Source organism: Fusarium redolens, assembly GCF_020744475.1.
Source record: "Fusarium redolens strain MPI-CAGE-AT-0023 chromosome Unknown BKA55scaffold_6, whole genome shotgun sequence".
Lineage (NCBI taxonomy): Eukaryota > Fungi > Ascomycota > Sordariomycetes > Hypocreales > Nectriaceae > Fusarium > Fusarium redolens.
In genome coordinates, this window is record NW_025763669.1 from 2,279,416 (window position 1) to 2,303,646 (window position 24,231).

The 24,231-nt window shown below is 49.6% G+C and overlaps 11 protein-coding genes across 11 annotated transcripts; 7 read left to right on the forward strand and 4 right to left on the reverse strand.

Annotated features, from left to right (window-relative positions):
• Positions 1-1,213: 1,213 nt before the first annotated feature.
• BKA55DRAFT_726151 (uncharacterized protein) lies at positions 1,214-4,079 on the forward strand (the record flags this gene model as incomplete). The annotated part of the gene is made up of 6 exons (XM_046201130.1): positions 1,214-1,264; positions 1,365-2,200; positions 2,255-2,584; positions 2,637-2,716; positions 2,759-3,105; positions 3,157-4,079. The coding sequence occupies 6 exons, from the start codon at positions 1,214-1,216 to the stop codon at positions 3,856-3,858; spliced, it is 2,346 nt and encodes a 781-aa protein (XP_046051396.1). The 3' UTR covers positions 3,859-4,079.
• On the reverse strand, positions 4,080-5,577 carry BKA55DRAFT_332345 (JAB1/Mov34/MPN/PAD-1 ubiquitin protease-domain-containing protein). The gene is made up of 2 exons (XM_046185721.1): positions 5,381-5,577; positions 4,080-5,266 (listed from the first exon to the last, which is right to left on the reverse strand). Exons 1-2 carry the CDS (start codon positions 5,489-5,491, stop codon positions 4,301-4,303), a joined length of 1,077 nt encoding a protein of 358 aa, XP_046051397.1. The 5' UTR covers positions 5,492-5,577; the 3' UTR covers positions 4,080-4,300.
• A 291-nt stretch (positions 5,578-5,868) lies between these two features.
• Positions 5,869-8,134, forward strand: BKA55DRAFT_593045 (uncharacterized protein; the record flags this gene model as incomplete). Its single annotated transcript, XM_046195492.1, has 3 exons — positions 5,869-6,008; positions 6,060-6,779; positions 6,835-8,134. The coding sequence occupies 3 exons, from the start codon at positions 5,869-5,871 to the stop codon at positions 8,132-8,134; spliced, it is 2,160 nt and encodes a 719-aa protein (XP_046051398.1).
• A 176-nt stretch (positions 8,135-8,310) lies between these two features.
• BKA55DRAFT_508234 (ribosomal protein L17) lies at positions 8,311-9,056 on the reverse strand (the record flags this gene model as incomplete). Its single annotated transcript, XM_046187409.1, has 2 exons — positions 8,311-8,778; positions 8,841-9,056. The coding sequence occupies 2 exons, from the start codon at positions 9,054-9,056 to the stop codon at positions 8,311-8,313; spliced, it is 684 nt and encodes a 227-aa protein (XP_046051399.1).
• A 431-nt stretch (positions 9,057-9,487) lies between these two features.
• BKA55DRAFT_508503 (uncharacterized protein) lies at positions 9,488-10,277 on the forward strand (the record flags this gene model as incomplete). Its single annotated transcript, XM_046187442.1, has 2 exons — positions 9,488-9,508; positions 9,576-10,277. The coding sequence occupies 2 exons, from the start codon at positions 9,488-9,490 to the stop codon at positions 10,275-10,277; spliced, it is 723 nt and encodes a 240-aa protein (XP_046051400.1).
• Positions 10,278-10,604: 327 nt separating this feature from the next.
• On the forward strand, positions 10,605-11,853 carry BKA55DRAFT_726157 (uncharacterized protein; the record flags this gene model as incomplete). Its single annotated transcript, XM_046201131.1, has 1 exon — positions 10,605-11,853. The coding sequence occupies one exon, from the start codon at positions 10,605-10,607 to the stop codon at positions 11,604-11,606; it is 1,002 nt and encodes a 333-aa protein (XP_046051401.1). The 3' UTR covers positions 11,607-11,853.
• A 442-nt stretch (positions 11,854-12,295) lies between these two features.
• On the forward strand, positions 12,296-13,204 carry BKA55DRAFT_508065 (Metallo-dependent phosphatase-like protein; the record flags this gene model as incomplete). Its single annotated transcript, XM_046187392.1, has 1 exon — positions 12,296-13,204. One exon carries the CDS (start codon positions 12,296-12,298, stop codon positions 13,202-13,204), a length of 909 nt encoding a protein of 302 aa, XP_046051402.1.
• Positions 13,205-13,254: 50 nt separating this feature from the next.
• Positions 13,255-13,841, reverse strand: BKA55DRAFT_593050 (uncharacterized protein; the record flags this gene model as incomplete). The annotated part of the gene is made up of 2 exons (XM_046195493.1): positions 13,255-13,365; positions 13,419-13,841. 2 exons carry the CDS (start codon positions 13,839-13,841, stop codon positions 13,255-13,257), a joined length of 534 nt encoding a protein of 177 aa, XP_046051403.1.
• A 1,485-nt stretch (positions 13,842-15,326) lies between these two features.
• BKA55DRAFT_508744 (uncharacterized protein) lies at positions 15,327-16,548 on the forward strand (the record flags this gene model as incomplete). Its single annotated transcript, XM_046187462.1, has 2 exons — positions 15,327-15,578; positions 15,640-16,548. 2 exons carry the CDS (start codon positions 15,327-15,329, stop codon positions 16,546-16,548), a joined length of 1,161 nt encoding a protein of 386 aa, XP_046051404.1.
• A 3,033-nt stretch (positions 16,549-19,581) lies between these two features.
• Positions 19,582-21,192, forward strand: BKA55DRAFT_508853 (acyltransferase family-domain-containing protein; the record flags this gene model as incomplete). The annotated part of the gene is made up of 2 exons (XM_046187476.1): positions 19,582-20,383; positions 20,432-21,192. 2 exons carry the CDS (start codon positions 19,582-19,584, stop codon positions 21,190-21,192), a joined length of 1,563 nt encoding a protein of 520 aa, XP_046051405.1.
• A 316-nt stretch (positions 21,193-21,508) lies between these two features.
• BKA55DRAFT_674666 (amidohydrolase 3) lies at positions 21,509-23,598 on the reverse strand. Its single transcript, XM_046198055.1, has 3 exons — positions 23,030-23,598; positions 22,509-22,980; positions 21,509-22,459 (listed from the first exon to the last, which is right to left on the reverse strand). The coding sequence occupies exons 1-3, from the start codon at positions 23,486-23,488 to the stop codon at positions 21,603-21,605; spliced, it is 1,788 nt and encodes a 595-aa protein (XP_046051406.1). The 5' UTR covers positions 23,489-23,598; the 3' UTR covers positions 21,509-21,602.
• Positions 23,599-24,231: the final 633 nt, after the last annotated feature.

Sequence of the window (24,231 nt, forward strand, 5' to 3'; positions counted from 1 at the left end):
TACCTAGTATAGGTCCTAGTGTTGTATACAGTTTTTCTCTCAGCACACGAAGTGATTGCTACTAACTTGAGAAACACTGGACTACAACAAAATCTTGACACAAGTCTTTAATGACAACTATAGCAATCAGGAAAAGGGCTAGAGGGTTGAGGTGAACAAAGGTGATACTTTACTCACTGACCAGGGGTGATCAAGGCTTGAGCAAGAATAACAGTGCTGACTTGGATACCACCTGGGCTTGGAGATAGGTCAGCCATGGAAGCTTCGTGGTAGACTTCTACCATGGAGATACCTTATATAAATTCCTAGGCTACCTAAAGTACTTAAATATGGATGCATCTATCGCGGGCTAGCTACCTTGTACAAGTGCCGTCCGTCCCACAGGTTCCCGGATTTTCTGCAACAACCTCCACTATAAAAAAAGCGATTCTTTCCTGTGACTGGTCCGCCTTTTCATCTCAGGGCGGGACGCATTCAATTTTAAGTGAATCTTTCAGCACCTCCCAGCGTGTCCTCTCACTGTGCCCTGCCGTGCCGCTCGCTTCACAGTGAAGTGGCAGCCCAGGGCAGGCGGGCAGACTGAGAATGGGACCCCGTCCTTGTGACAACCTCCTCCCACGGCTCCCCCTCCAAAACCTCAACTAACCAACTACATCCAATCCAACCCACCAGCATCATATCACATCGCATTGCTCGTCTTTGCTGCCTTGTGCGCCTTGGGCCGCCTTTTTCTAGAATTCGTCGTCGTCGATTCCCTGGTCTTTCACTTTTCCGTCCTTTCGCCTGGTTTGGGACCTGGGCGTTATAGGGACATTGCTTAACTTTCCTCTTAACCTCCATCCCCCGATTTCTGGCCCTGTCTCACTACGAAGAAGAGGCCGCACTTCAGTATCAGAGGTTGGGCAGCCAAGAAGGCGTACGACAACCATCATCTCTTCCTCCGAATAGAATCAGTTGGGGAACAATGCATCTTACTTTACGACGATGAGCACCGAGACTCTGTTTTCTTTCTGCTGGTCCGCTTCCATTAAATTCGCTTCCTGATTTTCCTGATACTGTCCTTTCTGTTCCTGCCATCACCGCTGCAGTCTCAGCCGCAGCCTCATCTCGTACCTGGTCAGCCGTTGCTCTCAGTCTCCTGTCTCATATTCTTATCGACTATTCTACCGCCTGCACTACTGGATCGGCCCCGTAGCCTTGATCACAGCCCATCATGGCCACTGCCCAAGTGTCTCCTGATCTTCCCAAACCCTCGTTTGCCAAGGTAAATGTCACACCGTGCTTGGCTCCTCTATAAGTGGTCCTTATCTGTCGGAGGAACCATTCTTTTTCGTTACCCGGTACTAATTCATGCTGCTCGACAGGTCGCCGCTTCCGTTTCCAAGGACTCCGCACCTCCAGCGATTCAACGGATTGCCACACCATCTAAAGAAGCAGCCATGAGCTCGACAACGTTACCATCCACATCTACCGCGCCCGTAATTGCAAATGGCCGATCTGGCAAGGCACCGGTCGCAAGGGTGCCCTCGCCGCAAACGGGATCAAATGCCAACCCAGCCGAACTTGGAAGCGGTGAAGACAGCCTCGTTGGATCTTTACAGGACTTGAGACTAAGGGACAAAGCCCCCAGCCTCGTCGTGAACGGTAGTGGGCCTTTGGCTCCCGAGAGGCCTACAGCCGTCGGTGGTAGAGACAGCGGATCCGACGATTCTCAACGAGCTGATTCTAGTTCCGAACTCGGAACCAAGCCCCCTAGTCTGGATGGAAAGAGCATTACTTCAGGCACAACATTTGCACTTGATGAGAAGGAATCGCTAAGGCCTGATGATAGCGCCAGTGTCAAGGCCGCTGCAGAAGATGACGATGCTTTCTCTATACGCGGCTCACTAGTTGCCGGATCTCGCATGGGCTCTGAGGTAGCCGCCCGAGCCCGAATGATTCACCTTGGCGATATTCCGGAGCGAAGGCTGCCACAACAAGTTCCAGGCGCCGCAGCTCAAGGAGTTCTGACTCCCCAGAGCTCATCATCTGAACAACCCCCTGGTGCGCCCCTGGGTGCCCCTGGCTCCTCAGATGCCCTTGGTGTCATCTATCGACAGGCGCCGGATGATAAACTTCTAGAAGCCATGGCATCGCCGAAGGACAGACTCTTTCTATTGCGGTTGGAGAAACAGGTCATTGATTTTGTGCAGGATTCCAAGTACGTCTATGACTTCACATTCTTTCACAACTTGTACTAATCATCCTTTTTCAGGGAGCCTTACATGGACCTTCCACCGTCCAACTCGTTCTGCAGGATGTTAACACATAAGCTGGCGGATTACTACCATATGACACATTCATTTGAGCCTCACGTGGGGTCTGTACGAATATTCAGGACACCATTTTGTCGAGTTCCCACCTCGCTGGCGCTCATCAACCCCAGTCCTAGCGCGCCAAACAGCAGCACTCCGCCTCCTGTTGTCCTCCCCAAGAAGATTATGCGACGCGGCCAAGATAGTGAAGGCGGCCCAAGTGCTAGCCCCTCTAAGCCAACTTCTGAGACGGGCAGTGATGCTAAAGATAAGCCCGCGACGAACCAGAAGTACGTTCAATTCCACAATGTGTTAGCAATTGCTCGGACTCACCATCTTTAGACTTACCAGGGAAGAGCGAGAAGAGCTATATAAATTAGCACGTGAGCGCATTTTTGGTAGCTCAGAAGAGAATGTCACGGGTAGGTAACGAAACACCCTCAGTCCGGAACAGTTTTTGACAGGGATAATAGAAGAGGGCGACAACGGCATTTCGAGAGCCAGTTCAGTGTCTGCTAAGGACAAGTCCAATGTTGGAAAACGAGGTAAAACTGGCAAACAACGACGTGATGATTCGGACAGCTTTGATTCACGACACCAGTACACACCGTATTGGGGGCCTCAGCAACAGACTTGGGTATCCCAACCGCAGTACATGCCGCCGCCCAATACTCAATATGGCCCTCAAGCACCACCAGGGCCAGCATACCCAAGCCAAATGGGCCCTGTCTATACACATCAAGGTCCCGGATACCCTGCGATGCCTCCGATGCCACCAAACCAGCCATATCCTCAGTACTCAGTCCCGACGGTAAGTTCCATTTGAGAATAACATGAGCAAGTGACTGAACTATTCCACTAGTATGCTCCCCAAGCCGCTCAACAACGCTATCCATCTGGCGGAAGCCCTATGACCAATTATGGTGCTCCTGTGCCCCCGGTTGGGCCGCAGCAATCTACATGGCAACCGGGCCTTGCTCCTCCAACTCAATTCCAGGCGAGGGGAGGCACCCCAACTGGTCCTCAAGGGCACATGGGAATTCCTTATGCGTATGGACAGCTCCCAGCAAATATCAACCCCCATGACCCCAAGAGCCAGCATCCAATTCCTGGTAGTTATAATCGCAACCATGCCTTCAACCCGAAGACACAGTCGTTTGTGCCTGGTGGTGGTGGCATGGTTCCTGTCCAGCCTCCCCAGCCGCCATTCACTGCTCCCGGATCGCATCATGGCAGTCCTCAAGTCGGATCACCTCATCTAGCCTATCCTGGCGGCTATCAACAGCCAATGTCTCAGCCTTATGGGGGCGGATATGGCATGGTAAGGCAGGGGTCTAGCAACTCGATGCCTGCGTATCCTTCTCCTCGCGTGGCTCATATCCAACACGCACCGCCGCCTGTGATGCCGCAGAACCCTCCACACATGGCTCCCCAGCCTCTACCCCCTCATTATAATATCCCCAACCGACCTAACATCCCACAAGGACCTAGCCAGCCCTTCTCGCATTTGCCAACGTATGGCAACCCCGCCACTCTACCCCAGAAACCAGCTACTGGAATTTAAACATTGTCATTGTGAAAAAAAGGGGGGAGCATGACATGGTGTTCACAAATTGGGAGAACCACAAGGCGTACACGGTATATTTAGCATCTTGGCGTTATCGGTGGACAGGATGGACGACATGAATTTGTAGGCCATGGGCCAATTTATTAGACGAGTTCAATACCACTTTGATATAATTCTTGGCAAGGGAAATCAAACCAGGACTTGGTGGAGAAGAAGATAGTTTTATATGACGATTGAATTCAATTCTATGGCCGGGAATGCCAGAATTTTCATGCCTACCACAACGCCATGATTTTATTGAAACAATAACCCATGCTTCATCCCACATGCATGCATGCCAGGGGGAGATATCCTAGACTTTCCTTGTCTTCGGGACATCGCCGTCTTCTAACCTGGACTGCGATATCTAGTTCTCAGTTGTTCTTTTCACGAAATCTCTCTACTCAGCAGGCTCACGAGGTTCCCTAGGCTCTCGGGGTTCACGTTGTTGGCCACCACCTCGGCCACCACCTCGGCCCCCTCGCTTGCCTCCCTGTCGGCCGCCCTTCTCCTCCGATTTGCCCTCGCCCTCCTTCTCGTTGCTGGTCAGGTTGGCAACAGCCAACCGCTGGGACAAGTCGATCTGAGTGCGGATAGTGTTGGCCAGGTAGCTAACCATGAGGACGTCTTGAATGTGGTTGTTGAAATCATGCTCAATCTGCGAAGGATCAACCTTGGGGGCGAGAGACAGAGCGTTGAGAAGGTACTGGCCAACAGCGTTGTTGGGTTCCTCATCCTCATCTAGAACTCCGTTGATCCACTCACTCGCTCTGTCAAGAAGGCTGATGGTCTGCTCAATCGATCGACCTAGACCCTCAATGTCAGAGACAAGGGGGGCTGTTCGGGACTCGGCGTCCTTTGCGCTGGCGATAGCCTCGAGAGCACTTCGGTCGGCATCGCCGTAGAGAATCTTGTGGGGGACCTGGATGAAAAGGCAGCTGTCGGCAGCACGCTCAGCGTTGACAGCAACGGGTGCACTGATATAGCATCGAGATTGTATATCCTCGCCAGGCTCGGTAGATATGGTCATGTGAATGGCGGGGTGGGGGAATGTGCCGGTGTCAGGGCTACCGAAGAAGTTCTGGATGAGGGCGCTGAAGCTGTTGAGCTCGTGGGAGGTGGTGTACCAGCCGAGGAGGGACTCGCCGCGGTTAGCCTTGAGGGTTAAGGCGAGCATGTTCTTCTGGTACTCGACATCGACCTCGACCTGGTCCTCCTCCTCAGTGTGGGGGATAGCGAAGCACGAGCGAACCTCGACTTCAGTGCCATCTTCAGATCGGGTACCGACGAGGGCACCAATAACTCTGGTGGATTGCGTATCTCGGATGTCTCGTCGAACGGCGTGATCGAGGATAGAGAGGACAGCCTGTTGAGCAGAGAACAGATCATGTTAGCCAAGGTGTTGTTCCCTTTGACGAACGTTCTAATCTCAGAACAGAACACAAAATAGTCGAGCAGAGAGGGGTCATCGCAATCGTACCTGAGGCTGGATGTTGACAGTGAGCGGGGCAAGGTTAGTCTGGATGCCCACGGTATTGGGCGCCAGAGGCCTCGCCAGGTGAATGAAGCTCTCAGAAGCAGCAGCGGCCATAGTGGGCAACTTTGAAGCTGAAGCTATTGGGAGAGGAGTGTAGATGTCTGCGGAGAAATGGGTGAGCCGGGCCGGGTCTTCTTTGGTCACTCTCGCGAACCCGTCCTATAACAAATTTCGCCGATTTTGAAGAATTGCAGGTTTGGCGGGACGTCGCTGGGGGTTGTGCGCGCTAAGATAAGAGAGATAAGACGTTTCGTGGCGTTTGCGTTGGCAACCCCACCAAGCTGTGGCTTGACAATGCAAGGCTGAAGGTAGCCTCATAACTTTTTTTTCCAATTTCTGTCTGATGTCGACAGTTTTTTTGAAGCAACTGAACCGAACTCTCCACTTTCTATAACGTTCCACCAAGTTATCATCTGCTAGTAACCAGTGTAATGCCGCCGCGTGGAAGAGGAGGAACTTTTAGAGGCCGCGGTGGTCGTGGCAGAGGAAGAGGTGGTCGAGGAGGTAAAGCGACAAGCCGATTTGGACCTAATCGAAGGTTCGACGGAACTCGACTTGCAGACAACGATGAGTATGCTTTGAGATATGAGCGATCACTAGCAATTATACTGACATATGGTAGGTCCGAAAGCTCAGGGTCAGAACGGGAATCCACGCCTGAGGATGCAGTCATGGAGGACATCGATTCAGAGGACGACGACGATGAACATACAACATCTTCAAAGCCATATATGGCCCTCCTTCAAAGTTTCAACAACGAAAGCAATGCCCCAAATGCAAAACGACGAAAATTGAACCACAAAGAGTCCACTCAATCTCAACCTGAAGAAGACTCCTCTGGGGAAGAATCACACGCAGATGACCAAGATGAAGATACCGAAAAAGATATCGACCGTGCTGAGGACGAGGCTGAAGAACAAGTTGAGGAGCAATTGGATGACGATGAAGACTCAGAAGACGAAGAAAACCCAACAGATCCTTTCGACGTACACTTTGCGCACCCCAATGACGATACTGTCTCACAGAGAGTCAAATCCGTACAAAAGAACGATTGGGCAACGAAACGAGCACTACTACAAACTCTGAGAGCAACTATCTTGTACCCAGGATCTGATACAGGGCCTGAGATACCAAAACCTATTGCTAGCTTGGAAGGGCTACAACTCAAGCAGAAGCTTAGAGAGACTTCCTCTCGCAAGATCGGGGATTTCGATACCCTTCAGCGCAATTTGGGCCCTCTGATCTTCAATTATAATGATGTGCTGTTTTGCGATCGCACAGTACGGAACTCAGACTCATTGCGAGAGTTAGCATGCTTACATGCTCTCAACCATGTTTTCAAGTGAGTTCATCAATTTTACATTTTATTAAAGAAAACTAGTCGCTAATCAAGGAAGAACTCGAGATCGCGTTATCAAGAACAACTACAAATTGGCCAAGGAGGGTCAAGATACCGACCTAGAATTACGAGATCAAGGCTTCACCCGTCCCAAGGTGCTCTTCCTCTTACCAACACGTAACTCAGCTCTTCGAATGGTGAACATGATCCGTGATATCTGTGAACCGGACCAGCAAGAGAACCGCAAGCGATTTGACGACGGTTATGTCGATAAAGAGGCTAAGTTCGGCACTGATAGACCAGCTGACTTCAAGGATCTTTTCGAAGGAAGCGATGATGACATGTTCCGTCTGGGCATGAAGTTCACTCGCAAGACAATCAAGTACTTTGCGCAATTCTACAACTCAGACATACTCTTCGCCAGTCCTCTCGGTCTTCGTATGGCTATTGGTTCTGAGGAAGATAAGAAGCTTGATTTTGACTTCCTGAGTTCTGTTGAGATGGTCATTGTTGACCAAGCGGATGCACTTCTCATGCAAAACTGGGAACACGTCGAATTCATCTTTGAACACCTGAACCTCCAGCCCAAGGACGCCCACGGTTGTGACTTTAGCCGTGTGAGAAGTTGGTATTTGGAAGACTGGGCAAAATATTTCAGACAGACTATCATCTTGTCTGCCTTCAACACCCCCGAACTGTCTGAGCTTCTTCGATTACACTGCCACAACTGGGCTGGAAAGGTCCGGCTGCAGCCTGAGTACCCGGGTGTGTTGTCGCAACTCGGTATCAAGGCGAAGCAAACCTTCTCCAGGTTCCAGTCTAGCTCGGTTGACAAGGATCCTGATGCACGATTCGAGTATTTCACGTCTGCTATTGTCCCCTCACTTGCCAAGCGGGCAAAGGACGCTACTGGAACGCTCATCTTCATCCCCTCCTATCTGGACTTTGTCCGAGTGAGAAACTACTTTGCAACTTCGAGTGCGGTCGAGAATGTCACTTTTGGTGCCATCTCCGAATATGCAGATGTACCAGAAGCCTCGCGGGCGCGGTCACATTTCCTCAACGGGCGCCACCGCGTTCTACTCTACACTGAGCGAGCGCATCATTTCCGACGATATCAATTCCGTGGTGTACAGCGAGTCATATTCTACGGATTACCTGACAATCCCATTTTCTATACTGAAATTGCGGGTGGATATCTTAGCAAGAGTGAGCAGGACCTCAGACTTGAACCTGGCCAGGGAACTGTCAAGGTTGTGTTTTCAAAATACGATGTAATGAAGTTGGAACGGATCGTGGGTTCCAAGAGAGTTGGCAAGATGATTCAGGATCGCGGCGATACCTTTGAATTCATTTAAATGCATCTTGTATTGGGAGTATGTTTGAAAAGTTAGTAGAGCTAGGACAGCGTATTAAGTCTGCCTTTTTAAAAGCGCCGTGGTTAAATAAAGCCACAATCGTGTCATGATATAATAATTTATACAACTTTTGTACAGAGCTTCAACCCTTTCGTAAAATGATATACATGTCGCTTCTATGACGAGTTCTTCTGTTGCGCCGCCTTTCTCACTGACTCCGGTACGATGCCAGCGGCCATTTCCTTTGCCCGCTCAGCATTCTTGCCTGCCGCATTCTCGGCCTCAACTTCAGCCAAACTACTCTCATCCCGTTGTTGTCCAGTGTTCTCACCGGTCTTCAAAATCATAAACCTCCGCACCATCTCCTCGAACGGCACCTCGCCGCGGAATTGTGTGACTTTCTTGATGTTGGTTCTGGTAACAGGAGTATGCTCCTGCCCAAGCATTCGGTCGCGGGCAACCGTCTTAGCAGTCATCATGAAGCGCGAGTCCTTCGGGCCGTCGACGAATTCAAGAATGGCACTCTCGCCCTGATCATATGTGTTCTTGGACTCGGTGCGCACGACGCGGGTATAGCCTCCCTCTCGGGTCAAATATCGGGTTCGCAGCTCGCCTAGCAGCTTAGGAAGGGTTGTGGTGGGTGTCTAGCGAAGAATCCTCCTGTTAACATGGTCTCTCTGAATAAACCTTCTTGCGATATACATACGTATAGGATACCCTGTGCTGATCTCCGAGCAGGCTCGTTGTCCCTCTTCGCCAATGTGATGAGCTTCTCTGCCATGCGCTGAGCTTCCTTTGCCTTGGCATAAGTTGTGTGAATATGTTCGAATTGGACGAGTTGAGTGACCAGACCGCGCAGCAAGGCAATACGGGCTGCTGAGTTGCGACTCAGATGTCGGTACTTGACGGTACCGCCAGCCATTGTAACGGATGTTTAGTGACAAGTGGCTGGGGAGGGGTATCAAGTCAATTGAATGGCGGTACTCGACTTATTAAAGATGTTTTCGATAGTTCGTCGCTTTGCACGTGGGCGGCTCCCAACCCGTCTAAGATACGGTATCTTTGGTGGTCAGTTTTTGGTGGAGGGAAATTTTTGGCTGGGCCTTTTTCGGAGCCGGCTTGTCTTGTCCGCCGACAGAGCCTCTGCGCTACGTCAACCCACCACCATCAGAACCTCTTCAACAGCTCTCCAAAGGGAAAATCGCACGCGTCACGAGGGCAATTGGGCTCGCGCACGCTATGAAACGTTGTATCTAAGCTTCATTCGGCCCTCACTCTCGAACTGGTCGTCTCTGATACATCAAGCACCCGGCAAATTACCGCATCTCGGTCAACCGGGCAAAGCTCTACATCATGGGCTTCACCACTGGTTTTGTACGCAACTCGATGAGCCAAGGTGATAAAATCTTGCATATGATAGTATGCTAACTTCGACTCTTAGACCGGCGGTGTCACTCTCACCCTCTCCCTCGCCTACCTCTCTGTGCTTGCTCACCAGCGCACCCGCGAGCAACAAGGCTCTGCCCTTCGCACACAAGCTCTCGCTATTCAAGGGTTGATCGATCCTCTTCCACCACTGCCTCCGCCCACGCGGTCTGAAGTCGCCGCTGCTCAAAGGGCTCAGACCGTTGAGATTGCTAAGGATCGATGGAACACCGAAGTTGAAAACGCCGTGCGATGGGTGCAGCACACTGACTGGGTTCAAGTGCGCGAAGGCCTCGAAGACACTGCATCACGGCTATGGGCCAGAGCCTTTGGTGTTAGCCCCTCAGAAGCTGTTGGCGAGGCTGGGCGAAAGGTGACGGAGACTGAGCAACAGGCTAAGCCTTTCGTAAAACAGGGGGCTGCTAAGCTTGGTGATGCTAGTGGAAAGGTGGCGGCAGCGGCCAAAAGCGCTTTCCAGAAGACCAAGGCTGAGAGCAAGGATTTCGCCAGTGTTGTTCTGGATCACAGCAAGGATAAGGAGAATGTCGATATTGCTCAAGAGGACGGTACTCTTTCAGCACTGACTCCTGTGGAGAGGGCGCTCCAGCAACGATTCAGCAAGCCTGAGGACAAAGTGAACAAGACAGTGGAGGAGGCGCTGAACGACAGATACAAGCCTATGGACGCGAGAGATAACACCCAATTGAGAGGAGTCTAAAGGAAAACCGTTGAACAAAAGGTGGGCTGGTTGACGATGAGTGGGCGAAAGGTGTGAATATTTGTTGTACATTGCTATCTGTACCACCATTTCTTAGAGTCACCCGAATAGAAGCCAAGCTTGGGAATGCTTGGTATGATCAACTGAGCTGTTGTATCAAGTGAGTTTATGTGATAGCAGCTACTGATTACCTCTCAACATGAACTACCTATATATACAGCCTCCTCATTTGCAAATAATTTTCTTTCTCTATGCGATCAATTGCAGTTTCCACCTTACATATATCAATAATTCTTATACCAACATTGGACTTATAAACGAAGGATCATGGCTGGCGAGGACTCCAAAGGAGGGGCAAGCAACAGCAAAAGCCATACCAAGAGTCACCACAGCAAAAGTCATCATGATAAGAGCAGTAGGTCGGAGACAGGCACCAGGGCTACTGAGGACCTATATGGCATGGAGTTGAGGGCTACAGCGAAGAAAAAGAAGAAGAAGCACGGCCATCATCGTCCTAAACTGAGACCTCCAACTAGCTTCCTTGCCCTTCTGTGCTGGGACTCTTGGCTCCCTTGGCCAATTGATTCCGAGAAAACCCAGGTCAACAAGATAGCACACAAGCACAAGAGGTCTAAGAAGAGGACTTCTCAGTCGGGCACCTCACGTCGAGTGCAATCTTGGGTTCAGGAGGTGTCTTCTCAAGCGACGCCCGCCGCCCCCCCGATATCGCCAACTGTGGCATCTCCAGCACCATCGGTTCCCCTTCCACATTCAGTTTCGTCATCCTCCGGGCCTCAGCAAGAAGCCGAAGCTGCGGAGGCAGCTTCGAATAACGGTAAGAATACGGCTAGAGGTGCACCCACACCATGTAATGCTAAAATTAGTGAAAAGAGCCGGCCAAGAAATAACTCAGTGCTAGTGCCATTAACCTACCACAGTGCTCATCGACATAGCAGGAGTTTTGGTGCGGGTGAAAGGATAACAGACCCCACAGCTGGTCAGTATATGCAGGAGGCGTACGGGAAAGAAGCGAGTAGTTTGGCCGACGAGGATCAGAGACAGAGGCAGGTGGCTGAGTATTGGAGGCAAAGACGGGAAGGACAGCAGCGCTTGCAGGATGAAGAGCATCAGAGGCTCATGCAAAGAAAGATGAGCAATCGGTCTGGACATTTGGCATCGATAAGAATGCCGGCTGATAGACGGCCACCCTCTCTGTCTGAAACAGAAAGAGTGTACGCGCAGAGGACGACAGACTGTGTGTTGAAAGGTAACGGCCCTAAAAGGAGAGGGCGATGGGCTGTAGGTCAGAGCATCGGGTCCAACTATTAACCTAACGCTCGATACGAAGAAATGAGACCTCGCAGTCATCCGATGCCCAGCATGATAAGTGACGAACTTCGAAAAACGACGTTGCCAACGAGAGCTACAGCTAGTTCCTTTGATGACGGCAGAGATATTTCGGACTAGATATGTATCTGTTCAGATTTGGTTTCCGTTTGCGAGTGCTCAGATAAGAAATCATCCATACATCAGATTATTTTCTTGTTTGAATTTCTATTGTCGCTTTTCTGTTTCAATGGTCGAGTCAACCCACTGTGAATCTGGGAGCATGACCAGCAACGGAGGAGAGCTCGTCGAATAGGAATTAGGACGTTATAGAAATGATAAACTGAATTCCTAGAGACTCAGAGCATGAAATTCCCCGTTTACTCAAATCTTGCGTGAGGTACCTAGTTGAAAACTGCCCACCTCGGTTTGGCGGGCTTCTTTTCAGCATCATATATATTCAGGCACTCAGGGGCTTTGCACCAGGAACCTTAAACATGATATGTATCCGAGTCGACACACCAACTCAGAAAACGGTTCATAGAATTTGTAATGCAGGCCTAGGAGAGAATTGTCACTCACGGATTTGCTCGTTGATGCCTAAGGTAAGCGGCTGCGCCAAACTTACCTTCTCGCGCACCCTTATCCTCAGAAGCACAGGCTGTGTTTCTGCTTCATTACTCAACAACAACATGCTTTTCGGTGCACAGAAAACCGGCCTTGACGCATTGTTGAATCGTCCGCGTCCCACCAAATGGCAACAATTCTGGTCTAGCCCGTGCAAATTTCTTGCACATTTCTTGTACACTCTTCGTCGCATTATCCACGAACCTCCCGCAAATCCCGTTTCTATTGTGTGCATATCAGACACGCATAATTCTCAACCTCATCTGCCCTTTGGAGATATACTCATTCACGCCGGAGATCTTACACAATCGGGGACGCTAAGAGAGCTGGAGGCTACTATTGCTTGGCTCAACTCTCAACCACATACACACAAGATTATCATTGCAGGAAACCATGACATACTGCTCGACAAAGGCTGTGATCGTCGGGAGGGGGATGCAGTCATTGAGGAGGCAATCAACTGGGGAGATTGTATTTATCTTCAAAACGAGACTACAACCATCACCTGCAGCAATGGCCGAAGCCTAAAGATATATGGAAGCCCTCTATCACCTCGCTACGGAAACTGGTCGTTTCAATATCCACGAAGCCAAGATGTTTGGTCAGGTACTACTCCGAACGATATTGACGTTCTCGTCACTCACGGCCCTCCTTTTGCCCATCTCGATCTAAATCTCGGGTGTTATTATCTTCTTCAAGAGCTATGGCGCATCCGTCCTTTGCTGCATGTTTTTGGGCATGCACATGAAGGATATGGACAGGAATCTGTGGTTTTTGATAGATTGCAGAAGACGTATGAGAAGGCTTTATGTGATGGCAACTTATGGAGTTTAATGAAGGTATTCAAGGAGTTTTTGAGGTCGCTCCCAATGAGAAAGAAGCAGGCGACGACTCACTGTCAGCTTGTGAACTCAGCAATGGTTGGAGGACTAAGAGATAATGAGAAGAGAGAACCAATCAAAGTTATTATTTAATTAACTTGTCGAAGTGACTAAAAGAGCACCTGAGTGCATTGGCTTCAGCTCTAAACAAAGGCCACATGTGGCTCAGTAACAATTATGTTCATAGCCAGGAATTCAGCGCTTCGGAAACTGACCTCTGGCGTTTCACCAGAAGAGTGGGGGATGGTGATTGGCTCATCCAGACACGCACAGCCTTGGCCCAGGATGGTTGAAGTTCAAGAACTACTTCACGGGCACGCAGTTCCGCCTCAGCTTCTGCATCAGCAATAATTGCAGGACAGCCCCGTGGTAGCCCTCTTTCAATGAGTGGGTTGAAGGCCTTTGCGAGGTAGTGTGTGAGAACAGCAAGGATCGCATAGCGGGCTGGATCTGTATCTTCAGGATCTGGGATAGCCTTCACAGACCATGTCGATTGGTTGAAGTACTCCATCTCAGAGCGAAGACCGGCGGTATATCCAACGACGAGGTACTCGTACATTCGGTAGAGGGACGCAACAGGGTTCTTTCCCTTGGTAAGAGCTGACTTTCCCTGGCGCTGACGTCGTTGATCAAGCAACCAAGCAACCTTTGGAGCATCGTGCATTTGGCCAGAAGATGAGAGGCAGTTGAGGTTCTGGTAGACAGCACGGATTGCTGGAAGACAAGGCATGGGGGACACTTCTATATTCTTTATCCCAAAAGATAAACAACGGACGCTCTCGCAGCAAGCATATGAACAGCGGGAAGTCATTTTCGAGGAGCCTGGCTTAACCGTACTCGCTGCACCTTGGGAATATGCATTCTGCTGTAAGATCGATCGCCTTTCCGAAGCTGGACTTCACAGTCCTGAGTCATACGATGCGAGTGATGCTGTTGAATATTTGCACCGTTACTTGACCAAGTCGAAGCTTGAATATATCCCAAAATCAACCGCCCAGGCCTAGTATGCTCAGTTTTCGCTTGAATGGAATGCCAAGACAGACGAAGTTCTTCAGTCCATTAACGATATATATGTAAAGCGCTTTTGGGTTAAGGCCCCTATCAACTAATGCTTTGCACATTAGGAAATGCAGGTAAGAAATTCATGCATATAGACCATCAAGAAACATGACTAATTATGAGAAAGCAGACTGTCTGTGCTTCCACGATCCGAGGAAATGTCAAACATTGAATCACGCGATAAGGAGCTTGCTCGGTAATATGGCATGTCTTTGCGGTGGCATCTCCGGAGGAATCCCCCACTTGTTCCGGCCTACCGGCAACGGCCAGAAAGAAGAGCGTCAAGGGCGGGGCGGGGCACGGAATTAGAAAAGTCGGGGCCGTTATTGGCTTGCGGGGTTGATTGGGCTGGGCTGGCAGTTTTCCGCGGCTTCTTCAGACGAGGTAGTCAATGGATGGATCCAATGGATCTTTAGAAGACTTAGGACGAGCTTTAGGAAGATTTGACATATAATTCGGACAAGTTTCATCAAGGTTTAGACTAGAATCTGGCGGCAATTGATCGAATTGTCTTATCCATTATGACGGCCCCTCCGAATCATCCTTGGGGGGAAATCCCCAAACAGAAGGATTCCGAGGTTCTTTTAAGGGTCTCTCTGCTGGTTCGATGCGAGTGAAGCGAGGTCGGCAGTCGCCGGCTCAGCTCAGCTAAGACAGTTGAGGAAATTTTCCAGTGGCAAGCGATAGCGATTGGGCGATATAATGGAGCTGGTGGGTGATTGGTTCCTCTGATTGGACAAGCCACAGACTTTCCGAACTTGACCGATCACACCGCGTGCACATGCACAAGAAGGAAATCGCTGACGGGCTCAGTTATACCGGCGCTCTCATTGGCAATTGCTGTTCTGTCTAAGATTCTAGTCCCCAACGCCGAACCTTTATCATCTTTTCCACCCCCAACTTCCATCTTGACTTACTCTCCTCCTTCAAATCCCCTCGATACCCTTTGTCTTGTTATTCGTGATTTACGTTGTTTCGTCTTCCCCTCGTCATCGTTCCGACCTGTCCCGCCATCACAAGGACCCCAGTTGATCGTTGGATTTTTGGCCACCTTACGCCCGAGGCCCGCCATTTGTTTCGCGCTGAAACCTTCGCTGTTCATCCTTTCAAAACCAACAATCTTCTCTCCAAAACACTATCAATCGTAACCGCCATTATGTCTTTCTCCAGCCTCGTTCAGGACTTGAGCCTTCGCGACTCCAATGGCGCTCGCCGCCCTCAGATCCCTGGTCCCCGCTCATCCGTCTCGACCCTCGATGACCGAGCTTCACACGTCTCACGTGCTATGTCCTACACCAGCACTGCTGCCACCAGTGTTAGCATTTCCGGCGACATCTCAAGCCAGCTTCATGGCGGTTACTTCCACCCTCTGGCCCGATCATGGCAGGCTGAGCGTCAACTCACAAAGGTATGTAGCATAATTGAGCCCTTAGTCACCAAGACCTAGGTGTCTAATAAGATGTATCTAGTCCATGCTCATCTACCCTCTCTTCGTCACCGACGGCGAAGGCGACATGATTCTCGTTCCTTCTCTCCCCGGCCAACACCAGCTCAGCTGCGACAAGTTGATTCCTTTCCTCGAGCCTCTCGTTCACAAGGGCCTCCGCTCTGTTATACTCTTTGGTGTTCCCATGCAAGCTGGTACAAAGGACGCTCTGGGCACCGCCGCCGACGACCCCGAAGGACCTGTCATCAAGGCCATTCAAATTATTCGCCGCCGTTTCCCACAGCTTTTCATCTGCTGTGATGTCTGTCTTTGCGAGTACACTTCTCACGGTCACTGCGGTATTCTCCGTGATGATGGCAGTCTGAACAACCAGTTGTCTGTTGATCGTATCTCCGATGTTGCCATTGCTTATGCCAAGGCTGGTGCTCACTGTGTTGCCCCTTCAGACATGAACGACGGCCGCATTCGCGCCATCAAGCTTAAGCTTATTGAGGAGGGAATCGCCCACAAGACTGTTCTCATGTCGTACTCAGCTAAGTTCTCAGGCTGCTTGTATGGCCCTTTCCGAGATGCCGCCGGCTCAGCACCTTCATTTGGTGACCGCAAATGCTATCAGCTTCCTCCTGGTGGTCGTGGTCTCGCACGACGTGCCATCGTACGAGATATCAACGAGGGAGCCGACATTATTATGGTGAAGCCTGCTAGTCAGTATCTCGACATCATCAGTGATGCCAAGGACTTGGGTAAAGATCTTCCCGTGGCCGCATACCAGGTCAGTGGCGAGTATGCCATGATACATGCTGGAGCCAAGGCTGGAGTCTTCGATCTCAAGGCCATGGCTTTTGAATCAACAGAAGGTATTCTTCGAGCTGGCGCTACTATTGTAGTCAGCTACTTCACCCCCGACTTCCTCGACTGGCTCGAAAACTAAGGACGGTAAATTCCACATGCGATACAATGAGATCATCTTCAGGCGTTGAGAGGTGTTTTGGACGAAAATCTGGGCGTTTTATAAATCAAGGAAGGGAACAAGGGGATTTGAATATGTTACATCAAGAGGCACTACATGAATGGAAAAGGAATCGCTCGCTAATGAAAGACAATATACAAATACAAACTTTGTGTTGAACCCAATCGACTTTAAAAGTGTCACAAATGCTTGTCCATCCATATATGGCACCAATGGTCTGAAAGAAACTTCAACAGAATATAGCTAGGTAACGGATTAACAGGGTTGCACAATGAGTTCAAAATCAAATGCAGATTGTACAGCGCGGTAGGTCATAACAAGGAAATGTAGCGGGCCTGTCGAGCTCTGGCAATACTGCTGGAATTCGGAATTGGATGGATGACAGGCACAGATGGCGTATCGCCTGTTCAACGCATCTCCACCGTCAAGATGAAGTCAACGAGAAACTAGATGGCTGGCAGTGAAGCGTGATAGTGATAGTCGTGTAGATCACAACACACTTGAAATCACGGACAGAAGCAGGTCCACAGGGCGATGTTTACAAGGGCAGTAGATGCGAGAAAGGACCAGGCAAGCTTATATGTTTTATGGTACGAGGGTAGCGAAGGTTATACTCTGTAGGTAGGTAGTTGGCAGACTGAAGCACATATAAAATCATCAATGCCGGGGTATACAGTGCATATCACCTCATGCATACATTCAAGATACGGTATCAAGGCGCAACAGGAACACTGTTTATTCGCCAGCCCCTATCGCCTACGTTGGAAATCCGGGTCCTCTTGTTCTTGTCGTCGTCAGCCGTGAGCTCATGATGCGCTGTGGCGCGCTTGGAGCTCTCCCTTCCCTGAAGGAGCCCAGTTTTTCTCCACATGAGAGTGCAGTTGTCGTGTCAGACAGAGCAAGAGGAAAACAAGCTTTGTTGGTTGTTTCGTGTTGACAATTGAGATCGGCCCCGGAGAAGAGGATTTGAGATCGATGTCAGGATGAACCAACAAACGAACCAACATGTTTGCCAAGTATTAATCGACTACGCATTAAGCTAGTGTCTTCAATGTTCGCTGGGTTTGACTCAACTCGCGGCATGATTTATGCTAGAGATTATGGCTCTTTTACAGTTTAGAATGGTGTCGTGTTTCGGGTTACGCTTCACCGGGAATTTAGTCGAGCTGTAACGCCGGGAATACTACCTTGTGTGCTGCCGACCAGTCGTGTTAGAGGGCAGCCTGAAGTGGTGCAGATGATAGATGATGATGGGCCTTGTGATCATCAGGGCGGATTTCCCATCTTGCGTAACTGAGGATGTGGTGTTCCTCAATGGCTCTGTCGTAAAGTTGAAGCCGCTTAGCCGAGCCAAACATTTATATGCAACCCTTTAAAGCTATGTACTGTTCAGATGAGACAATATCTGGTGCACCGGTGGAATGCCTGTACCACAGTCTAGATATCCATGGCAGTTGAAAGGGTAGGGGAGACTATAGCACCTTACGTACGCGCGTTGTCGAGGGAGCATCCCAGTATCTGGAACCCTACATGTTGGAAATAATTGGGCCTGGTGGGATCGTTTGGACTTCCATTATCATACTTGTGAGGTGGGTCTAAGTTAGAGCGGGTTCGACGTCAGGGCGAAGTAATGCACATAAAGAAGAAGAAGAATGGAGTCCTCGATTAAAAGGCGCCTCATCTAGGAACCTATAATCATTGGAGTATGTGCAACAATCGAAACGTTAAGAAGTCAAGAAGAATCTCAAGAAAAAAAGATAGACAGTTAAAGTTCTACAATAGACGGAAATAAAGAAACGGGCAAATGCACAGGGGTAAAAGCCTTGGCTTTTTCTTAGCCAATGCTTATTACTTGGCCTTGGCACCTGAACTGGCACCCCAATTTTAAAATAGATGTCTCACCATGGCGTGAAAAATAAAGGTATGGCATTGTCTTTGTAAGCGGCTGCCGCCGGAAGCCTCTGTCGTCGTTGATACATATTTGGTGTTTTAGGTGTGTTTCTTTAAGCCGCATTATCCATCTACCTACCTTATACAATGCCAAACGTTATAAAATTCTAGCATTATGACACTTTCTCTTTCATGCTTAAACTGATATTTGAGAAAATATCGGTTATCGGCATCATATCAAGCACTTGTCTTGCGATCATCAACCATCTTTTGCTACAAAAGACTCCACAGAGATGCTGCAGATCTCCATTCTTTGCCCCTGGTCCTGACTAGTGTGCGGCTTGAACTGTCGAAGATCGGTAGATGGGTGGGCAATGTGGATATGCGTTCATAGCATTTATACATGTATTATACTATTATGTATGTATACGAGGAAGCGAAGCAGGGCGTTTCAAGGTAAATCAAGAGGTTGAAACACAGCGTGTCTCCAGTGATAGACGTTTGGTTCATGAGACGGTGCGAGCTGATAGGTCATCTCGGTCAGTTCGTGCCTTGGTAGGCGGGAATTTGTTGGCAGCTGGAGCTGAAGCTGGAACGGGAACTGCAAGTGTCTGTCACTTGTATAGCAGTGACACTGTGAGATACTGTATAACCCCGACTCCCAATCCCGACACTATGTATACCATAGTTTGCCTTTCCTTGTTTCCTTCTCTTCGTCGTCGTCGTCCTTTGTTCTCATACATCAACGGCCGTGTTTCTTCAGTATCTACAGAGACTACAAGAGATCCCCTGGTGGCCATCTCTTGGCATCTCTAGTCCTCGCTCTCATCCTCGTTTCCTCCTCCACAGCTGATCTCTCGGCAAACACTCGCCCAGATTTCCTCCAGTTTTTGTTTTACTTTGGTCAAAACTGTTCTTCTTGCTTGCTACACTGGCAATTGAAAGATTATCACACTCCTTCCATTTCTGTCATTTTTGTTCCACGCTTTGCACTTGATTACTCACGCCCTCTTTCCTATCTTGCGTCCTCGGCCACTTCCTTCCTTGTTTTCCATCTCTATTATTATCCAGGACCGTCCAAAAAAAATCTCGGCTCTTCCAACTATGAGTCGTCATTCTCATTCGATACACTCTCTCTCTGACGAGGAGAAGATGGGATTGCTCGACAACAGGTCTGTCTCCGACGTTGACAGTGACAGCGGTCGAGATGATCAAGACCACCATCGGCTTCACTTTGAGAAGTGGGCAGGCCCCATTCTCGCTCCTGTGGACTACGTTCGTTCAACCCCTTGGAGAGTTTACCTAGTTCGCTTCGCCTGGTTCTTCGTTCCCAGCTATCTTCAGGGACGACATGCTCGGGAACAGATTCGGCCAGCAAAACTCGCTCCTACAGCCTACCTCGACGGCATGCGAGGTGTTGCCGCTCTTGTCGTCTTGTTCTGTCATTTCTTTTACCAAGCATTCGTCATCGCCAAAGGCTGGGGCTGCGACGATGCCCACTACAACATACTGAAGCTCCCAATCATCCGATTGTGGTATCAGGGTCCTCCTGCTGTCTGTCTTTTTTTCGTCATCTCGGGATATGCCCTTTCCTATCGTCCTCTCAAGCTCATCCGGAGTAGGAACGCTCAGGACTTCTCAACTACCATGAGTTCTCTAGTGTTCCGACGAGGCATCCGTCTATACCTCCCAACCGCTATCTCCACCCTCATGATCCTCTCCTTCATCCGCTTGGGTGTTTACGAATGGACGAGAGAGTTTGCCATGGACCGTACTTTCATGAGGAACGTCAGAGAACCTCATCCTTCACGGCTCTCTACAAACTATGCTCAGTTCGCGGATTGGGCAAAGGATATGTTCAACTTTGTCCACGTTTTCGGCTGGAAGACTCATGGCGGAAGCACCAGTAGGTCAAATTATCCACTTCAATAAGCCCTACTAACCGTTCTGCCAGACTATGACCAGCATCTGTGGACCATCCCTGTTGAGTTTCGTTGCTCGCTGTATCTCTTCCTCACCCTCATAGCCACTGCTCGACTTCGAAGCCAGTACCGATTCATCACAGTTGCCGGCATAATGCTCTTCACCTACCGAAACTCGCGTTGGGAATTTCTCATGTTCCTGTGCGGCATGGTACTGGCTGAGATTGATCTTATCCGCGGCGCCCACGTTTCACCTCCTGCCCTCCCCATTGAGGAGAAGACCCAGTCTAATCACCCCCGTTGGTACCAGAGCGCTTTCTGGGCAATTTTCAGCGTCGCAAGCTTATATCTTATGAGCCAGCCCGATGAGGGTGGTGATCGAACACCGGGCTGGATTTACCTTACGTCGTTGATTCCTAAGTGGTGGGCGGCCGAGAAGTACAGATACTGGCAATGCACGGGTGCTGTCATGTTTGTTCTCGCAGTGAGCCGCTCGGCTAACTGGCAGCGCGTATTCAACTCGGCTTTCGTGCAGTACTTGGGCAAGATTTCCTATGCCCTTTATCTTATGCATGGACCCGCCATCCATGCAGTTGGATATCATTTCGAAAAATGGAGTTATAGCGTGACGGGCATTGAGGGGCACCGCTTCACTGCTGGATTTGTCCTGAGCTCGTTCTTTGTGATTCCAACTATATTCTGGTGGGCGGATATATTCTGGCGGGCTGTCGATATCCCCACGGTCAAATTTGCAAAATGGTGGGAAAACAAGCTCACTGTTAAGTCGGACTAGGGTTCATGGCACCAGAAGAAAACTGATTCGTGATATTCGGCGTTTGAGGTTAGCGTCTTGCAAGGTTTGGTTCTACAGAGGCTGGTCTTCGAAAGAAGACCTATTCCGCGGCGTTTGGGTGGTTGATTTCTATCACACAAGGGACAGAGGAGGGAGTCCATTTTTGATCCCGGGAGAGGTCTATAAGATGTCTTGACTTGGTGGTCCAGACGTTCTATTCAGTTGCTAAAACAATGCCATATTAAAAGAACTGTTAGATCATTTTGCGTGCGAATATAGGTGCAGAGAGATCAACAAAATACAACTTTTATTTCTAGCTTTATCACGCGTACATCTATGTCTACCTAAACAATTCCCCAAACTCCTGGGTCCTCTTCTAGATGACATTTCGTGATAAATAGGGCCGGCCATCAGTCATCATTAGGTCGTGCATACACCTGTTTGCCTGCCACCCATGTCTCCTTAACTTTCAGAGTCCGTAAATCATCTATATCATAAGACTCAATAGGTTTATCGAGGACCACCCAATCAGCCAAAGCACCCTCACGGATGACACCAGCGCGACTATCAAGAAAGGCTCCATAAGCAGGTGCTCCCGTGAATCCCCACATCGCTTCATCTAGGCTCAATGCCTCTTCCGTATGCCAGCCATCAGGGCTATCGTCTGTTCCACGACCAGTATGCGGGCTTCGACGGGTTACGGCGGCGTAGATGCCCTGGAATGGGTTGGGAGGCTCGACAGGGAAATCACTACCTAGAATCGGATGGGCTGGAAGCACAGAACGCATACGGTAGGCGGAGGACGAGAGACGGTCTTTTCCGAGACGAGCAAGGGCGTACTTCATGTCCGATGTTGCGTGTGTGGGTTGGATAGAGGGAATGATGCCGAGAGAGAGAATTCGTCGTTGGTCATCTGGGTGAATGATTTGGGCGTGCTCAATGCGAAAGCGATGACGAGCTTGACAAGCAGCACGTGCTTCAATCTGGTCGTGAGACTCATTTGTGGATTGGCCCAGGGTCGAAAGAGAGGCACCCTGAGCAGTAGCCTCGCTAAGACATTGCTGGACAAGAGCCGCCTCAAGAGCGTCAAGAGCGTTACGGTTGGCAAGATCGCCGATGGCATGGATATTGACCTGGTAGCCGTCGGCAGCCCAGCGCTTGGTCACGTCAGTAAGAGCAGAGGCGTTGATAAGGAGCGAGCCTGATGTCCACGGGTGATCTGAGTATGGGTCGAGCATGGCGCTGCCCCAACTTCCGAGAGCACCGTCTGTCCGAGGTTAACCACAATCTTAGATGATATTGCTAGAGACACATACCCGCAAATAGTTTGACACTCTGAACTGCAAAACGATCATCGTCTCGAGCAAACTTGACAGCTTCCTCTGGGCAGTACGAGTTACGTTGAGGGCATTCCAACATTGCATAGACGCGAAGAGTCCAGTCGTCTCCTGAAGAGAGCTCGTTGTAAAGATTCAAAGTATCTGGAGTTGCTCCAGCATCGTGCATGCCAACAAGACCAACTTCGTTCAGGCGCTTCATGGCAGTCTTGACTGTACGAGCCTTGAAGTCTCGGCCCGGTTGGGGCCAAATGGAGATGACCAGGTCCATGGCGTTATCGCAAAAGACACCAAGGCCAGGGTCCCGGATGATCTCACCTCCTGGGACAACTTCGGGGAGCTCTGATGGGAGGAGATCGAGAACAGGCTGGGAAACCCAAGTGCAGTGAACATCAATGCGATCAAGCATGAGATAGATGTTGCTGAGCTCTGGATCCTGCGTAATATCTGCCTATACTTCTTAGTATTTAACGGGAAACTATTGGATATGAGTATCTTACAGCTGTAGGCATACGCCCAAAAAAGGTCTGATCCCATCCAACTCCGCGAACCCAATTATCTTTAGATCCAGCTCCAGGGTTGGCAGAAATATAGTCTTTGATCCTCGTACGCACCTCCGCAAGAGTTTGGGCACCGAACAAATCAACAGAGTGGAGGAACTCCCCGTACTGAAGTAAGTGACCATGTCCATCCCAGAGTCCTGGAATCACATAGCCATCTATCATTGACTGATCAGCATCTCGTGGACCAACAGCAGTAAAGATGCCATTCGCAACTGTGAAACATTGAGCTTCAGCCTGATCAGAGTCATGTGTTCGGATGGAGTTGTAACAATATGTTGCTGGATCTTCCTCGTCCGAATCTGTGAGTGGTTGTTGAAGGCGGTATGCAACTGCGAAGGCGACAACTATGAGGGGCAGGACGAGGCCCCATCTAACTAAAGGGCCTGTAACAGCCATTGTCGAACGTGTGAGTTATAATTGAACTACTACTCCTGATATAAATAATAGAACCCAGTTTTGGGTAAAGGCATTGGATCGTTTAGATATAGTGATTGTTGGGATGATGGGGGAGCAACGATTTGATAGCTCCATGTTATCGATAAGAATTTGGATTGATCTTTGTGGGGAAGTTGCATGGCACGCTTAGAGAGGTTTGCGTTTAAAAGTCTGATTTAAATACACATCATAAAAAAGAAAATATTATTTCTTTATAAGGTCTATCTAGAATCATCATATATACTGTCAACTTACTACTTGCAAAAGATTTGTGTCAGCCAGAGATCCTTGCCCCGTTGTATCTGGATGCCTGAGCTTACCCCAGAGTCTCAGCTCTCCACATTAATTCATACCTTAATTGAATCACCACCCCAGATCCTCTAAGCTCTGGTTGATATCATAACTGTGAAACCATGTGATATTCTTTCAAGGGGACACAAATGCTGCAAATCGCAGCTCTATGGCTCGCTCTTAAACACCGAGCTTCACTGTTCTTCCAATGACAGGCAAAAGAGACTGAGAGTCTATGTTTGTGATGACTTGCAATGACCAGTAGCTGAATCCCGGCAGAAAAGATGCTGCCGGGCCTGATACACTGAGTACCTATCTCTATTTCCAGATGCCTAAACTTGCCTATATAACCATATGGCACTGGCAAACTTGGTCCGGCAGTGTCAGCTTGGCTCCTTCGTAAGCTTCCTATT